The following is a 16360-nucleotide window of genomic DNA, read 5'->3' on the forward strand; positions in this document are numbered from 1 at the left end:
TCAAAAATATATTTAGCTTTAATCACATCTCAATTTCTTTTAAAATTGACTTTTAGAAAATCCTTTCTTAAAATCCTTCACTGAACATCTGATCATATTTAATTCAGCATGTGTTGTCATAACATCTGTGCTACACATATAAAAAGTAGACTAAAATATAAAAATGTAATAAGAAATAACAAATGTAGAAATATACCCAGTGATTCCAGTATTTCTGCTGATGGCCTGTGTATATACCTTTACTGCAATGGCTGTTAAAAGAATATAGTATGAAAGAAGGAAAAGGACAACTTGTTTAACATTTATAAGATGTAAGGCAGTTGAAAACTGGGTTGAATTTTTTTTTCTAATTTTCCTTTCCAGATCTGCCATGGTTGATCCAATTTTAAAAATGGTAAACGTATTCTAGAAAGCAAGACAGATTTCATAGAAACTGCAATCACACATTCCATATGTTGACAAAGTAGAACCAGGCTAGAATAAGTTAAAAGAAAATAAAAGAGGGTTCATTAGATAACGGGATACCTGATGGGATTTAGAGAATATTAGTAAATCAATGTTAGTATTCCAAGTTATAGTCATATTGTAGTTGCTATATTTTCTGAAAAAAGGATGTTAATAAATACATATTAGGGAATAAAATATATGAGAAACATTTATACATATATTGTATATTACATATTGGTACAAACAAATGCTATATGTATGTGGATATAATATCTCTATCTCTATTTGTCTGTTTGATTATCTAAATGTTGAATAATACTGTGATTACATCTTTTAATGATTTTATTCTAGACAAGTGGTGACATTTTATATCGCTGAAGCTTTTCCAGAATAGATGTAATGTATACAATAATAATTCAGTATTAACTTGTTAAATCACAAATGTCTACAGATTGCTTTACCTTACCCATATAAATAAGATGTATTCTTTGTTTTAAAAAAGTGTACACAATGGACCAAATCAACTGTTAAAGGAAAAGGGAGAAAGACAGTGAGTAAACTTTGACTCTGAGACATGCACAAAAATAATCCAGGATGGTATAGGGTTGATTATACTTTTAAGAGAAATGAAATTCAAATTGAGTAGGGGGACCGGACTAAACAAAGAAGAACAGAAACATAATCTACCTGAACTGTAGCTTTTGAAGAATATTTGTACTCACCTTTTTCTGCGGGTTTCTCATCTTTCTGAGCGTTAGTTTCTACTATATAGGAAATAGAAGCACATTTTTAAAAGAAAAACCCCGATCATAAATATTTTGTATGTTTTGTGATACTAGTGTTAACACTGTATTAACATTTTAAATGTGTAAACTAAACTATTGGGAATTGGGATACTTCATAGCAGTATTAAAAATAACTTGAATACCTTTACATAGCATAAAACTGGAACTTTGCACTTTTTTTGTTTCTTTGTTTTTTAATAAAAAAAACCCACTTGTTAGCATACAACCTCCTAAGGACAGGAATGGCACCTATTTATATATGGTGAATTATAGTTTCCATCAGTCTGCACTTAAAACATGGGTACTTGTGCAGGAAATGAAATAATGCAATGTAGCATTAACAATAGCTACGAGAAAAACCTCTATTTAGAATCTGATCAGAGTAATCAATAGAGATGAAGAAAAATGCGAAAGACTGCATTTGCTTCGTGTACCAAAGTAGAATTGTGATGGCTTATTTTATAAATAAAACTTCCTTAATTATCCCAAGGATACCACAGCAACTAAGCAAGGCCCATATAGGTTACTATTTGAACGGAGGACTATCAGCAAATCCATAGAGTATAGGCCAACTCAGTAGATATAGATTTACATTTCAGAAAATGCTGCTGAAAAACAGTATGGATGTGTCCTTGTAGTCAACAGGAAGCAAATTCTGAGAAACTTTGATCTTTCTGTTTCCTAGACAGTACAGAACACTGTACTAGCAACTAAATCCTTAGAGAGAGAGAGATTCTCAGAAACTCAACAACACACAACAAAATATTAATGTGTGGTAGAACAAGTTTATACTTCTAATCGCTTCTTTAGATTCCTAATGGGACCTTTACAATATTCTGCTATTTTAACAAAATTACAATAGACAGATAAAAGAGAGAGAGAGGTCTTGTCTAGAATTTGAAGAATACTTGTACTCACCTTTTTCTGCGGGTTTCCCTTCTTTCTGAGCGTTAGTTTCTACTATATAGGAAATAGAAGCACATTTTTAAAAGAAACACCCTGATCATAAATATTTTGTATGTTTAGATACTAGTGTTAACACTGTATCAACATTTTAAAGGTGTAAACTAAACTATTGGGAATTGGGATACTTCATAGCAGTATTACAAATAACTTGAATGCCTTTACATAGTATAAAGCTGGATCTTTGCATTTATTGTTTTTTTTTCTACAAAAAACCCACTTGTTAGCATACAATCTCCTAAGGACAGAAATGGCACCTATTTGCATATGATGAATTATAATTTCCATCAGTCTGCACTTAAAACATGGGTTCTTGTACAGGAAATGAAATAACAGATAGATGATAGATAGATAGATAGATAGATAGATAGATAGATAGATAGATAGATAGATAGATAGATAGATAGACAGACAGACAGAGATTGACAGACAGAAAGACAGACAGACAGACAAATAGATATTTTACTAACCTGGAGGAGGTGCACTTTCTTGTACTGGTATATCTGAAAAGGTTAAAAGAGAGATATTTATAACGTTCTGAAAGAAATGAAATATACACAATGATGCTTCTGTTTTACTGTATAGTAATATATTAAAAAGATTTTAGTAATAATTTGTGTCTGGAACTCTGCGCTTTGATAACATAAATTCTGTATTATGACAGTTTAAAAAATCACGTCACACTGTTCTTATTATAAATATGTACACAACTGGGCTCCATTTGCATAGAGCCTATTACAGTATGGTGCATTATTTCAGGCAGTTTTTTTAAAAAAACCAAATTACTAGAAAGTTTCCCCCCTCTTTTCTATAATAAACAGTTGTTGTTATTATTATTATTATTATTATTATTATTATTATTATTATTATTATTATTATTATTATTATTAAGCAAACATTAATGCACAATATTTTTCAAACATTTAATAAAAAAAATATTATTCCCCAAAATGCTGACAATCCATATTGCTGCCAAGTCTTGAAAAAATGGTTGCAGGACAACTAAAAATAACTTTTTCTCCAAGCAAAACTAGGATTGGCAGCAAGGTCGTGTCCAACATTTCTTCATGGAGCCTCTGGTCTGATTTCATGCAACTTCAGTCTAATTTCCAATCTGCTATGAAGGCAGCCAGTGCAGACAGACAGACACACACACACACACAGAGTCTGACTTTTATTCTTCCCATGCAGCTCACAGTTTGGGAGATAGAGGAAATGTTGTCAGAAAGAGCGTAGGAGGGGGCTTTTAGAGAATAATTATTCCCACCTCTTAACTGTGAATTCTAGAGGAAACTCTACTGAAAGTGCATTGCCCAAGATATTACCCCAATAGAAAAAAAAGGTTGCTAATCCTTAATTTACAAAGCTAAACCTCTATTAATCACTGGTTTCATCAATGGATCATTGAACAGCTAGCTTTGGGACTGCGGTGCTTGCACACACGACTTTGTCCTTGCATTAGAACATTTAATCCTACCTAGACAACTTTAGCTATGGAGCGTCTGCAATAGATTTTTAGGTGGGGGACAATAGGGATGGTTGGTATGAGGGCCTTGTCTTACATAGCATTCTAAGAATTCCTACAGGCTCAACTGAACAGGGAACTCAACTACCTAGAGGTTTAAATTTGGTTTACCCGCATGGAAGGGTATTTCATGCATGTCAGTGTGTTTTAAATAGGACCCTTTTTTGAATGCATAGCATTATCCTACTGCAGTCCTGTGGTGCTCCAGATGTTGTTAAAGTACTCTTCTCAGCTTTCCTCCTATTTGCTATGTCAGATGAGGCTGCCATGTGATTCACTTAATAACCTTGGCTAAAAAAAAAAAAAGATCATAAAATAGCTGCAATTCACTTAGCAAGCATCTTGCTTAGCAACTGGAATTCTGTTCACAATTCTGGTTGTAAGTTACAGATTATCTGAGCATGGCTGTGGCTGTGGCCATGACAAAGAAAACAAATGTCTAGTTCTGTGATGGCAAACCTATGGCCACATGCCAGAGGTGGCATGCAGAGCACTCTCTGTGGCCGTCACCTTAGCTCAGCTCCACCACACATGCGCATGTGCCTCCTACCAGCCAGCTGGTCTTTGGGTCTCTGTTGTACATGCACAGGTGCGTGTATTGTATTTTGGGGAGGGCATTTGGTACCAAAAAGGTTAGCCATCACCGGTCTAGGTGCTTTAAATCAGGGGTCTCCAGCCTTGGCAACTTTAAGACTTGTGGACTTCAACTCCCAGAATTCCTGAGTTAACATGACTGGAGGAGGAATTCTGGGAATTGAAGTTCACAAGTCTTAAAGTTGCCAAGGTGGGAGATCGCTGCTTTAAATAGTTTCTTAGAACTGATAGTAGTGCTTCTAGCCAGAATACAGGTAGTCTTTGATTTACAACCATTCATTTAGTGACCATTCAAAGTTACAAGAGCACTGAAAAAAGTGACAAATGACTGTTTTTCACACTTACCACCAGGGGTGGGATTCAATTTTTTAACAACCGGTTCTGTGGGTGAGGCTTAGTTGGTGGGCATGGCTTGGTGGTTATGTGACTGGGTGGACATGGCCAACTCAATATCACTCACACTGAGGCACGCATCTCCTCACCTGGCCTCTCATGACTGTGGGGATGCTGCAACAGTCGTAAGTGTGAAAAATGGTCATAAGTCACTTTTTTCAATGCCATTGTAACTTTGAATGGTCACACAAGCAAAGTACCAGCAAAGGAAGGAAAAAAAAAACTCCAGAGAAGTTCCTGAGACAGAAAGCCTAGTCCTGCCAAGAATGTAACAAGGGTTAGCGGAGAGGCAGTTTCTGTGAGCAACAGCAGAATGTTTCCTTCCTGCCTTCTTTACAGGATTAGGCCAATAATTTCTTCTAACAACCGTTTCTCTGAACTGCTTGGAATGTTAACAACCGGTTCTAGTGAATAGGTGCGAACTGGTAGAATCCCACACCTGCTTACCACCATTGCAGTACCTCCATGGTCACATGATCAGAATTTAGATACTTGGCAACTGATTCATATTTATGACGGTTGTCCTGGGCTTATATGATCCCCTTTTGTGATCTCCTGACAAGCAACATTAATGGGGAAGCCAGATTCCCTTAACAATCGTGTTAGTAACTTAACAATTGTTGCAAGAAAGATCGTAAAATGAGACAAAACTCACTTAACCACTGTTTCCCTTAACAACAAAAATTTTGGGCTCAGTTGTGGTTGTAAGTCAAGGACTACCTGTAGAAACAACCTTGATCTAAATGTAGGTGGTAACCATAATCTGGTGTGAGGCATTTGTCTGAAACTAGTAGGAAACAATGGCCTTAGGGCTATTTCCTTTAACTTGCATGCAAATGGGAAACTGCCATTGTTTCCGTTAACTAAAAAATGAGAAAGTTCTGAAAAATGTTAGGACTGGTTAAAAAGAGACAGAAGGGTTAAGAGGATGAAATTTCTTTGTAATGCTTAAAGACAGGGGTAGAATTCTACTGGTTCGGACCGGTTTGGACGAACCAGATGATAAATTTGCATCTGGTTTGCTGAACCAGTATTTGAACTGACTGGCTTGCCCTGCCCACCCCACCCTGCCCCAGCCATTTTCGATGCAGGTAAGTGCAGGGTGCGCATAGACTCGGGTGTGTGTGTGTGTGAAATGGGACTTCCAGAAATACCGGAAGTCTAGAAACGGGCCTGTTTCTTGCTTCTGGAGGCCCTCCAGAGCCTGGGAGAGGCCATTTTCGGCCTCCCAGAGGCTAGAGGGAAACCTTTGGACCCTTGGGAAGGCGAAAAATGGCCCTCCCAGAAGTTCCAGTAGGCCATGCCCACCATGGCCATGCCCACCCAGCAACTGGGCAGCGAACTGATTGCTGGGATTTTTGAATCCCACCCCTGCTTAGAGATGATTTTAAATCACAACAACTGAAGTCCGAGTGGAATGAATCATGCATTGTAAGAAAAGGTCAACCAAGTCCAGGAAAAGGGCCACAGGATTTCTCCCAGAACCCTATTAAAGGAGTCTGCCTTCAGAAATTAGAAAACCCACCAAGAGCAAAAAGCAATATAAACTCTGGCAGAAAAAGTATGGGGTCACCATAAGGAAGAAGTGGAGGAGGGTATGATAATCAATCAACCAGAACTTTTTTTTCATTCTATTCAGTGCAGAAAACCAGCCAAAAAAGCAGGTGATTTGTTAGATGGCAAAGGAGGAATAAGGATACTGTAGAACTGATGAAAAACTGAATGAATTCTTGACCTCTGTATTTTCTACAGAAGGTATAGGAGAAGATCACTACGTCTCCGATTGAGAGAAGCCAGTTGAGGTAACAAGAGAAGATATTCTGGGACCTCTTGAGAGACTATACAGTAATAAATTGCTGAACTCTAATGACACCCACCCAAGAGTTTTAAAGGCCTCAGTTGTGAAATTGCTGACCCCTTTACAAAATATATAACTTATCCTTTACATTGGGCTCCCTAGGAGAGAACTGGAAGGTAGCCAATGTGACATCAATTTATAAAAATGGACTCAAAGGAGAGGTAGGATATTATAGACCAATTAATTTAATGTCTGCTCCATGCAAATCTGTAGTAATCAAAGAAAAAAAATTACTAAATACAGAGGGAGGGAAATCTGCATGGATTCTGCAGAGCTAAATCCCATCTGTCCAATAGTTTAGAGGGTATCTGCTGGCACATGGAGAAAAAGGCACAATCAATGCTAGGAACCATTTGGAAAGAGGTTGAAAATAAAATGCTTAACTTAATAATACTCTCAGATAACTCTTATCATATACATGTCCATCTGAAAAACTGTGTACAGTTTTGATTTGAAAAAGAAAGGATTTAACTGAGCTTCAAATGAATTCATCTAAAATTATCAGGCAGTACAATCACCTTCCTATGAGAAAGAGCAAGAATGTTTGCCTTTAGCTTCACAAAAAACAAACAAACAAACTATGAGACAGGTGGGGATTTGATCCAGACCTCTAAAATTATGCAAAGGATGGAGAAATCAAGACCGATGAACCTTACAAAAGCAGAGCAGTCAAAATACAGCATAATTAATCTGTGGGAATATACCACTCCAAGGGAAGGCAATGGCCACATTAATTTAAATGGCTTAGAAAGAAACTAAATACTTTTATGGAAAGGGCCTATTTAAGAGCGATTAGGCTTTAAGATTGGGGGGCGGGGAATGGGCCTTCCAGAAATTCCGGAAGTCTGGAAATGGGCCCATTTCCGGCCTCCAGAGGGCCTCCGGAGCTTGAGGAAAGCTTCCAGAGCCTGGGGAAGGTGAAAACGCCCCCACCCCCATTGCGGTGCAGGAGGCCGACTAGGCCACACACCATGGCCATGCCCACCCAGCAAGGGCAGAGAACCCGTTGCTGAATTTTTTAAACCCACCTCTAGTATGTACGTACTGCTGCTAAAACCATATTATTTTGTGTTTTAGCCAGGAGGCCAGTGATCGTTGACAATAAAATATACTTAATTGTAACTACCTCCAATGCTCTGACTCCTTATTTAGGTGAGCATTTTTCCTACCACAAAGGAGATAAGATGGAAGGGTGAAAAATCACACTCTTCTGTTTGCAGGTATCCTACAGGCATCTGGATGGCCAATATAAGAAACAAACGCTAGTATGCTTCTGGGCTAAGATAAGCCATGGGCTGATCTGGTAGCAGCATTCTTATGTTCGCACACATTAATGAGTCTGGTTTCCTATTCCAATAATAATCCTGATCCATAGGTAGCATTTGACTTATGATCATCTGTTTAGTGACAGTTAGAAATTTTCTTTGAAAAATTTGTATCCTGAAAAAAGGTTACAATGGGTCCTTGCACTTATGATATTGCAGTGCTCTTGCGGTCACACAATTTGCTTGTTTGGCATGTACTTACCACAGTTGCAGTGTCATGGGGTCATGTGTCATTTGCAACCTTCCCAACTGGCAAAGTCAAACTAATTACCATGGCAAAAAAGATCATACCATCAGGTGCCATCATGTAACATGACATCATTTAGTGTCATCAGTCCCAACAGTGGTCATAAACTGAGGATTACCTGTGTATTTTCCTCTGAATTAGCTTAGCTACACTGTATTTGTATAACATTCTTGTTATTGTTTTATGAAGAAACATTTCAGAAAGGAATTCTTTATAATAATTTTATTGCGAAGAGGTGCTGTTATAGGACACTGCACACCAGAACAACTAGACACAAGGATAGCTTTCCCCGAACACCATCACTGTGCTAAACAACTAATTCCCACAACACTGTCAAACTATTTACTAAGACTGTATTGCTATTCTTCTTCTCATCCTTCCTATTACCTATCTCCTCCCACTAATGACTATAACTTTGTTGCTTGTGTCTTTACGATTTATATTATTTTATTTAGTTTCCTAGTATGATTTGATTGCTTATTTAGTATCCTATGACTAACACTATGTGTTGTATCTTATGATTCTTGATGAATGTATTTTTTATGTACACTGAGAGCATATGCACCAAAGACAAATTCCTTGTTTGTTCAATCACACTTGGTCAATAAAGGATTCTATTCTATTCTACTCTATTTAAACTTGGTCTCCCACTCTAAATGAAAACATGAACCATAACACTTTGAATACTTCTTGATATTTGTGCTGCTTTTCTAATCTTAGCTGTTTGGAAGCAAAATATAAAGGTCAACTTATGTACTAAAGGTGACAAAGTTTCACTTCTAAATAAATAACTAAAGTTCAGTACCTGCTCGACTCACCAGTAAAACCAGTTTGCATACTTAACCCTGCCTAAATCTAAACATTGTCTGCCAGCAGTAAAATACACAAAATGGAAATTCCTTTGAACTTCCTTAACAGGGAGTTTCAAAGTTTCAAAGCAACACTCAGTTATCGTCTTCAGTGTTGTAAGAACACCATAAGCTTTTAAGAACATCTCATGTTTCAATAGCATTTCTCGAAAGATCTCATGGTTTCACAAGTTAATTTATTTTGTCGCTCTTGAATCTACTGCTAGTCACTGAGTTTTTCAAATTCTTGTATAGCGAGATGGATTGTTGGAAGACTTGAAGGACCAGTTTAAGGACAAATAATCATGGGGGAAAATTATGTGAATATTGAGTCTACATCAACTTTATGGCATATAATCAGTCAATTAATAATAATTCTGATTGTTGTCACCTTCCCGGTTTTTTTGCAATCCCAAATTCATTATGCTTTCTTTCCACATTGATTTTTTAGACCATTCGTTTAAAATATCCACCGTCCAGATTTTCCCCATTAAATGATTTTTATACACTACTTCACATGGAATAGTCATATTTAATTACAGCCATCATCCTTCTGCTTATCTCCTATTGCGTTTCATAGCTTTTTCTTGGGACTTTAGTGGATGACAAAGGGGAAGCAAGGGAAGACCATCTGGATACCTAATGGGAGGGTAGAAAAATGTGAGCTTTGGCAAGCACACTATCCTTTATTCTCCTCAATTCCACACTGCATTTTCTTTTAGGGTGATCATGTGCTGTCAAACCACCATGGAAACTGCAGAACAACCAGCCTGACATCAATACCTAGGAAGATCCTGGAAAAGATAATCAAGCAACAGATCTGTGAATACCTAAAACAAGCAAAGTTATAATCAGAAGCCAACATGGCTTTGTCAAAAGCAGATCATGCCCCAAAAAATCTTATTTCATTTCTTTGACAAGGTGATTAAATTAGTGGACTAGAGAAATGCTGTGGACATAGTATACTTGGATTTCAGTAAGGCATTTGACAAGAAAGACCACAACCTACTTCTTAGTAAGTTAGGAAAATGTGGGATAGACAGCGCCACCAGATGGATCCATAACTGGCTGACAAATTGCACTCAATGTGTAGTCCTAAGAGAAAATATATGCACATTACATGGAGGGAAGTAAGCAGTGTGGTAACCTAAGGTTCTGTCTTAAGCCAAGTACTCTTCAATATCTTCATAAACAATTTAGATGAGGGAATAGAAAGGGAATGCATCAAATTTGCAGAGACATCAAGCTGGAAGGGATAGCCAAAACCTCAGAAGATAGCCTCAAGATCCATAAGGATCTCAACAGACTTGAAAAGTGGGTTTTACACTTAGGCAAGAAAAAGCAAATGTATAGTATAGAATAGGTGGAACCTGACTCAACTGCAAGAGGGATCTTGGACCCCTAGTGGACAATCACTTAAATATTTAGCAGTGTGTGGCAGCCACCCCAAAAGCCAATGCAATCTTAGGCTGCATTAACAGAAGGATAGAATCAAGATCACATGATGTGTTGATGCCACTTTATAAAGCTCTGGTAACATTATATTTGGAATATTGCATCCAATTTTGGTTGCCAAAACATATATTAAAAAAGATGTTGAGACTCTGGAAAGAGTGCAAAGAAGAGCAACAAAGAAGATAAGGCTAAAAACATATGAAGAACAGTTGCAGGAATTGGGTATGTCTAATCTAGTGAAAAGAAGTGACATGATAGCAGTGTTCCAATATTTGAGGGGCTCAAATATTCCAAAATATTCCAAAGAAGAGAGGGGTGAATCTAAAGCACCAGAAGGCAGGATGGATGGAAGCAATGGATGGAAACTAATTAAAGACAGAACCAACCTAGAACTAAGGAGAAATTACCTGACAGTAAGAATAATTAACCAGTGGAAGAGCTTGCCTTCAGAAGTTGTAGGTGCTACATCCCTGGAAGTTTTTAAGAAGACATTGGGCATCCATTTGTCCATACTGGTATAAGGCACAGGTGTCAAACTTGCTGCATCACATTGCCATCATGTGACGTTTCATGATATTTTCCCCGTTCATGGAGCTGGGGTGGGGGTGACCTGTGCATGATGCATCCAGCCCATGGCCGCCAGTTTGATACCCCTGGTATAGGGTCTCCTGCTCATGCATGGGGTTGGACTAGAAGACCTCTAAGTTCCCTTCCAATTCTGTTATTTTGCCTCCTGGGCACTGGGAAGCAGAAGACAGGGCATCTTGATGCTTTGATCTCAGGTGGGATGGGGGAAATGCCAGGAACCAAGAAGAGTTCAAGACAGAAGCTTCTAAGAGTAAGAAGTAAAATAAATATTTCAAATGTTCTGTCCTAGAAGTTGATCTTAAGATTTATCAGCTCAGATTTTTAAACTCTTCAGAAGTTTTGTGGAGATGCAGAGGTAGGCACTGATAAATGGCAGCGGGGGCTGACTCTTTAATTATTAAATTTAAATTCTGTCCTGGCTTTGTTTTACCCACTTTTGGATCCTAGTTACATTCATATTTTGAATGGAGTCTCCAACATGTCATTCAAAAGGCCAAGAACAGTCCTTAACTTGAGAAACATCCTGACACATATCAGCTACATATAGGGAAGGTCAATAGTAGCCTACTTGAAGTTAAGAGCAAGATTAGGTCTAAAAAGAAAGGCAAGAACTGGCACTTGGTATCACCTGCTGAAGGTCTGTAGTAGATTCCCTCTTTTAGTTGGCAATGAACTTGAGCTGCATGGTTCAGTTATCTATCAACAATAAGGTGTCCTTGGGTGCCACTGTCCATTCTGAAGGAAGCCAACAGTAAACATATCACAGCTCCCAGTACCAAAGGTTAATCAGACTATTAGCTTTCAGGATAGACTTTTCTGCCAAGAAAGGAAGAACAATAAAAAAGAGGACATGTTTCCTCTGTTCAGCCTTTCTGACCCAGCATGCTCAGTGGTGTCCCTAGATGTCATTCTTTACCATCCAGTTGCCTTACAAGGTTCTCTGGTTAGGTGTTGTGGAGGCTTATAGTATGGATCAGTTCCTCACACTGAATGCCTGACAAAGCATTTCATCCCCTCAGGGAGACGTTTTCCTCATTAAATCATGAGGACTTCTTCAGCTGCCAAGGCCGGGCAAATGTCGATACAGTTTTAGCCAGGAAAGCTCAAGGTACTTCAGGCTAAACATAGAACATGACCCAAAAGATTATAAATACCTGTAATAGAATTGCAGAATAAGAGAAGACTTAAGGGCCTGGAAGTGTAAATCTTATGTTTTAAAAAGTAGCAATATTGGTTTCTGTGTTGATTTCAAATCTTTCAAAAATGTATTTTTGAATGATTCAGTAGGAAGAAAGTCAAGTTAAACTCAATTTCTGAGGACACCAGAGATACATTCGTGAAATTTTGTCATAAGAATACTGTGGTTCTTGGCCACTGCTGTCTTCTAAGTTTTTTCCTGACTTTTCAGCCTACTCTACAGTTCAGCTATTCCCTGGAGGTCTCTTGCTCAAGTAATAACTAGTGCTAAACCAGCTTAATTTACAAGGTTAACCAAATATTTCCACCTTCTCAGATTGTTCCAAGTAACATACAACCTGATAGCTCTGAGCTGAAAAATTGCAAGACTATGCTTAAGAAACAACAATCAATTACAATGACCATTCACCAGCCTCAATTAAGACATACAAGATTTAAATTTATATTGCATTTATTTATTGCATTTATTCTAAGACTCCCAGGACTATGCCATAAAAGCATAAAACAATTTTATATTCTATAAAATAGAATAAAATTAAGATAAAAATAATTTGGTGCAAAAATACAGCAGATGGACATGGCATGGATAGCCGCCATTCTCATTCTTCAAATTCTTCAGGATAATTTGGGTTGAAATAATTCAACCCAAATTTCTAGAAGTTGATAATTTCTGCTCCAAGAAGGGACCCATTCCAATGGAAAAACATTGGCTATCTCTTTACCTCACGGGTGTTAAACTTGACGCGTCACATTGCTGTCACGTGATGTTTTGTGACATTTTCTCCATTCACGGAGCTGGGGTGGGCATGGCCTATGCATGACGCATCTGGCCTGCGAGTTTCACGCCCCTGCTTTACCTCATCAGCTTAATAGAAGATCATAGATTGTAACATATACTGGTAATACATTCTGAATAGGTTGGATGGACTACTTCTACATCAAGAAAGCTGATGTATAAGCCCCTGTCAGTACCCAGTTGTGACTCCTCATGGGCATTATAAGTTAAAGTAGCACTGCAAGTTGCACTTGAACTCTTATTAGTAGACAATACTGTGACTGAGAAATGATTGTGATGACTCCAGTTTGCTTGCAATTTGGACCAACTAGACCACTTACAGTTTCCAAGTGTTCTTCAAAGGCAAAACTACAGAGAGTGACTAAAATAATCTAGTTGGGTGTTGATGAGTGCCTGAGTATCCTTGACAGAGAATCTCACTCTAGGAACGACCACAACCATGTATCAGCCAAAGCTGAGTAAAAATACCCCACCCCCAATAAGTTCCACTTGCTTATCTAACAGTGAGTGGGACTCCTAGGTCCTCCTGCTCTTTAAAAGGGACTATTAGCCCATTCATGGCTGACAGAGATCCCTTCTGCACAAAATATACCTTTTGCTTCAGATTTAGCCAGTTTTGTTTCTTTCATTCTTCCAGACTCTGATTCGAGACTTTTTTTCCTCCAGAATTTTATGGCTGTCTGGTTGGCTGGTTTACTCATTCATTCATTTTCATTCCTTCATTCACATGCTTGTATGCTGTTTCCCATTTAGAACTCTCAAGGGCATTTATAATAGAGTATTTAATGAGGAATTTAACTGTTAAACATGGAACATGATTAGCATTTAGCAAGACAACTTACTCCACAGAGACTTTGCTGTGATGAGGAATTTGGAGGAGGGAATGCTATATACCTTGACTTGAGTTCCCAGTAAAAAATAGGATGTAAATCAACTAATCAGATAAATAAATAATGAAAAGTTCAATGAGGAGCTTTTTAAAAAGAAGAGGGGGAGGTCAATGCTAAAAAGTCAATGAGTATGCTTCAGGTGTATGTATTTGTATTGAGACAGCTAAAGTTGGAAGAGTGTCTAACATTTAAAAAGCATTTCACTAGACCAGGGGTGTCAAACTCAAGGCCCAAGGGCCCAGATCTGGCCCGTGGGGTGCTTAGATCTGGCACATGGGGCCACCCTGGAAGCAGCAAAGGACTGGCCTGCCAGCAAAAATGGAGCTCAGGAGGGCCGTTTGTGGTCCTCCTGGGTCCCTTCTCCAGCTGCAGCAGCCTTCTGCAGCCCCCTGCCAGTGAAAGCAGAGCTTAGGGGCACGCCTGGGTTCTATTTTCACTGGCAGAGGCTGCAGGAGGCCGCTGCAGCCGAAAACAGGGCCAAGGAGGGCTGTGTGCAGTGTCCCCCCCCCCAAGCTCCACCTTCACTGGCAGAGGGCTAGTCCAACAAACTGGAGGAAAAAAGGGAGAAATGTTTCCCCTTTTGCATTTGAGCATGCAAAAAGGGGCAGGAAAGGAGAAAGGCAAAGAGGAAAGACAAAGACAAAGAAGGAAAGATGGGAAGAGAGCAAGGAAGGAAAAAATAAGGAAAGAGGGGAAGGAAGAAGAAAGGAGAAGGAAAAAGGAAGGAAGGAAGGTTATAATGAGAACAAGGGAGGGTCTGAGGGAAGTCCTGCCTTAGCACTTGACCAGCATAGGTGCCCCCAATATGAGTGATGTCAAACTGGTCACGCCTCCTGGCCATGCCCCCCAATCATCTCCCCGAGATAAAACACAACCCTGATGCAGCCCTCAATGAAATTGAGTTTGACAGCCCTGCACTAGACATGATTGTCCAAGAGAACATGGAAGCCATTTAAGTTGAGAAAAAATCCATTACTTTCCCCATTAGAAATGGTAATATGAAAATTAAACAGTTAGCTCAGTTTTCCTCTAGGACTCTGATCAATTGCTTTGTCCTCTCATAGAGTTAAAAGCAATCATCAAATTTGAAGGTGACACATTTTTTTTTTCTGAGCCAAGTGCTTCATTTAACCTTTGACTGACAAACCAGGATCCACAATCAGGAAAAGTGGCTAAAGCCAATTTAAAGTGATTTTCTTTCCTTACATTGATACATTCACCATTCACACATTTAACCATTTCTCATCTCTATTAGGAATTACACTTAGATGGCTTTTGCAGGTTCTGAGGGCCAGAGCCATTTGTTTTTCTGGAAGAACAAGTATTTATTTTATATTGTCAGGAACATGACAGAGATGATAATATAATCTGCATTATTTATGCAATGTTAAAAAAAGTGTGACATAATTATGGTTTACATCTGGTTGTACAGCCACATCTAGGCATCCCATTATGGGGGTCAAATAAGATCCTGAAGAGGTTTTGAAAAAGTTTTAATATAAAAGTTTTTATATTTAACATTTAATCTATTTATATTAGTGATGTTAAATTCACGGTTCTGAACATTTTCTGCAATTCTGGGTACAACTCTGAGAAACAAAGAATGAACCCATGGACAGAAGAACATTTGCAGGCTTGTTGCAGCAGCAAATACTACATCCTGCATTTACAAAATTTATCTATTGCAGAAGAATTTCTTGAGTCACATTAAGGGAACTTTACTGGAAGGTCTCCTGAGGACACGTTCATGGACATCCCTTTCTTTATATCCCTCTCACTCTGTAGCAGAGTCAGGCCTCATCTCTATGCTTGCCGAAGGCACTCTATCTCTGCACCTCGGTGTTTTTTTTAAAGCGGGTTTTAAGATATTTTATACCTTCTTTGCATTTTGAACATCCAGATTTTCCAAATCTCTTTCAAAGGTATAAACTGGAAAATTTAAGTTTTAAAATGGGGAAAATATTTGTTGCAAAATCCAGTTTCCTTCTTCTCAAAGAGTATCAACCTTGGCCACTAGGTTTCACTGGTAACAAGGGAATCAAGTTTTAATCCTAAGGCAGGCCTAAATCTCATGGGCAAGGATACCACCTCTCCTGCTTTGAACTGGAGCCTCTGGGTATTAGATTCTTGTGTGCAGACTGAGCAGCTGACAAAAGGTTGTCTGAGGCTGTGGGAGAGAGACTCCCATTGCATGGTGAAAGCCACTGCATCCACTGAGGGGGCAGACTCCCCCTCCCCCCGGCTCCAGAATCTCTCTCCTGGGGCACTGCACAGCCTTTGTTCTATATTCTTACTCAACAGTCCACAGGTCTATGCTGCACACTGGGCAGAACCAATATTCCTGCTGCATCACACAATCTTTATAGTACCTGGCAGGCTGTCTTCAAGCACAGATTAGTGTTTAAATGATGGTGGGATGGCCAGGTGACACTGTGAAGCAGAACTCTTC

General features: G+C 38.7%; 1 protein-coding gene across 28 annotated transcripts in view; it reads right to left on the reverse strand.

Annotated features, from left to right (window-relative positions):
• Nucleotides 1-16360, reverse strand: part of MYBPC1 (myosin binding protein C1) — a 95610-nt gene that overhangs the window by 68445 nt on the left and 10805 nt on the right. For 11 of the 28 annotated variants that reach the window (XM_087934927.1, XM_087934925.1, XM_087934924.1 and 8 more), the window contains exons 2-3: nucleotides 2666-2698; nucleotides 1170-1211 (exon numbers count right to left, since the gene is read on the reverse strand). In XM_087934927.1, the coding sequence (XP_087791053.1) occupies nucleotides 1170-1211; nucleotides 2666-2698 (75 nt within the window). Of the gene's footprint in view, nucleotides 1-1169; nucleotides 1212-2150; nucleotides 2193-2665; nucleotides 2699-16360 lie in introns of all 28 variants that reach the window. The other 17 variants (XM_087934920.1, XM_087934928.1, XM_087934918.1 and 14 more) reach the window with 4 other exon arrangements.

The sequence above is a fragment of the Pseudonaja textilis genome, chromosome 5, assembly GCF_049901715.1.
Source record: "Pseudonaja textilis isolate UNSWEBS1 chromosome 5, rPseTex1.2, whole genome shotgun sequence".
NCBI lineage: Eukaryota > Metazoa > Chordata > Lepidosauria > Squamata > Elapidae > Pseudonaja > Pseudonaja textilis.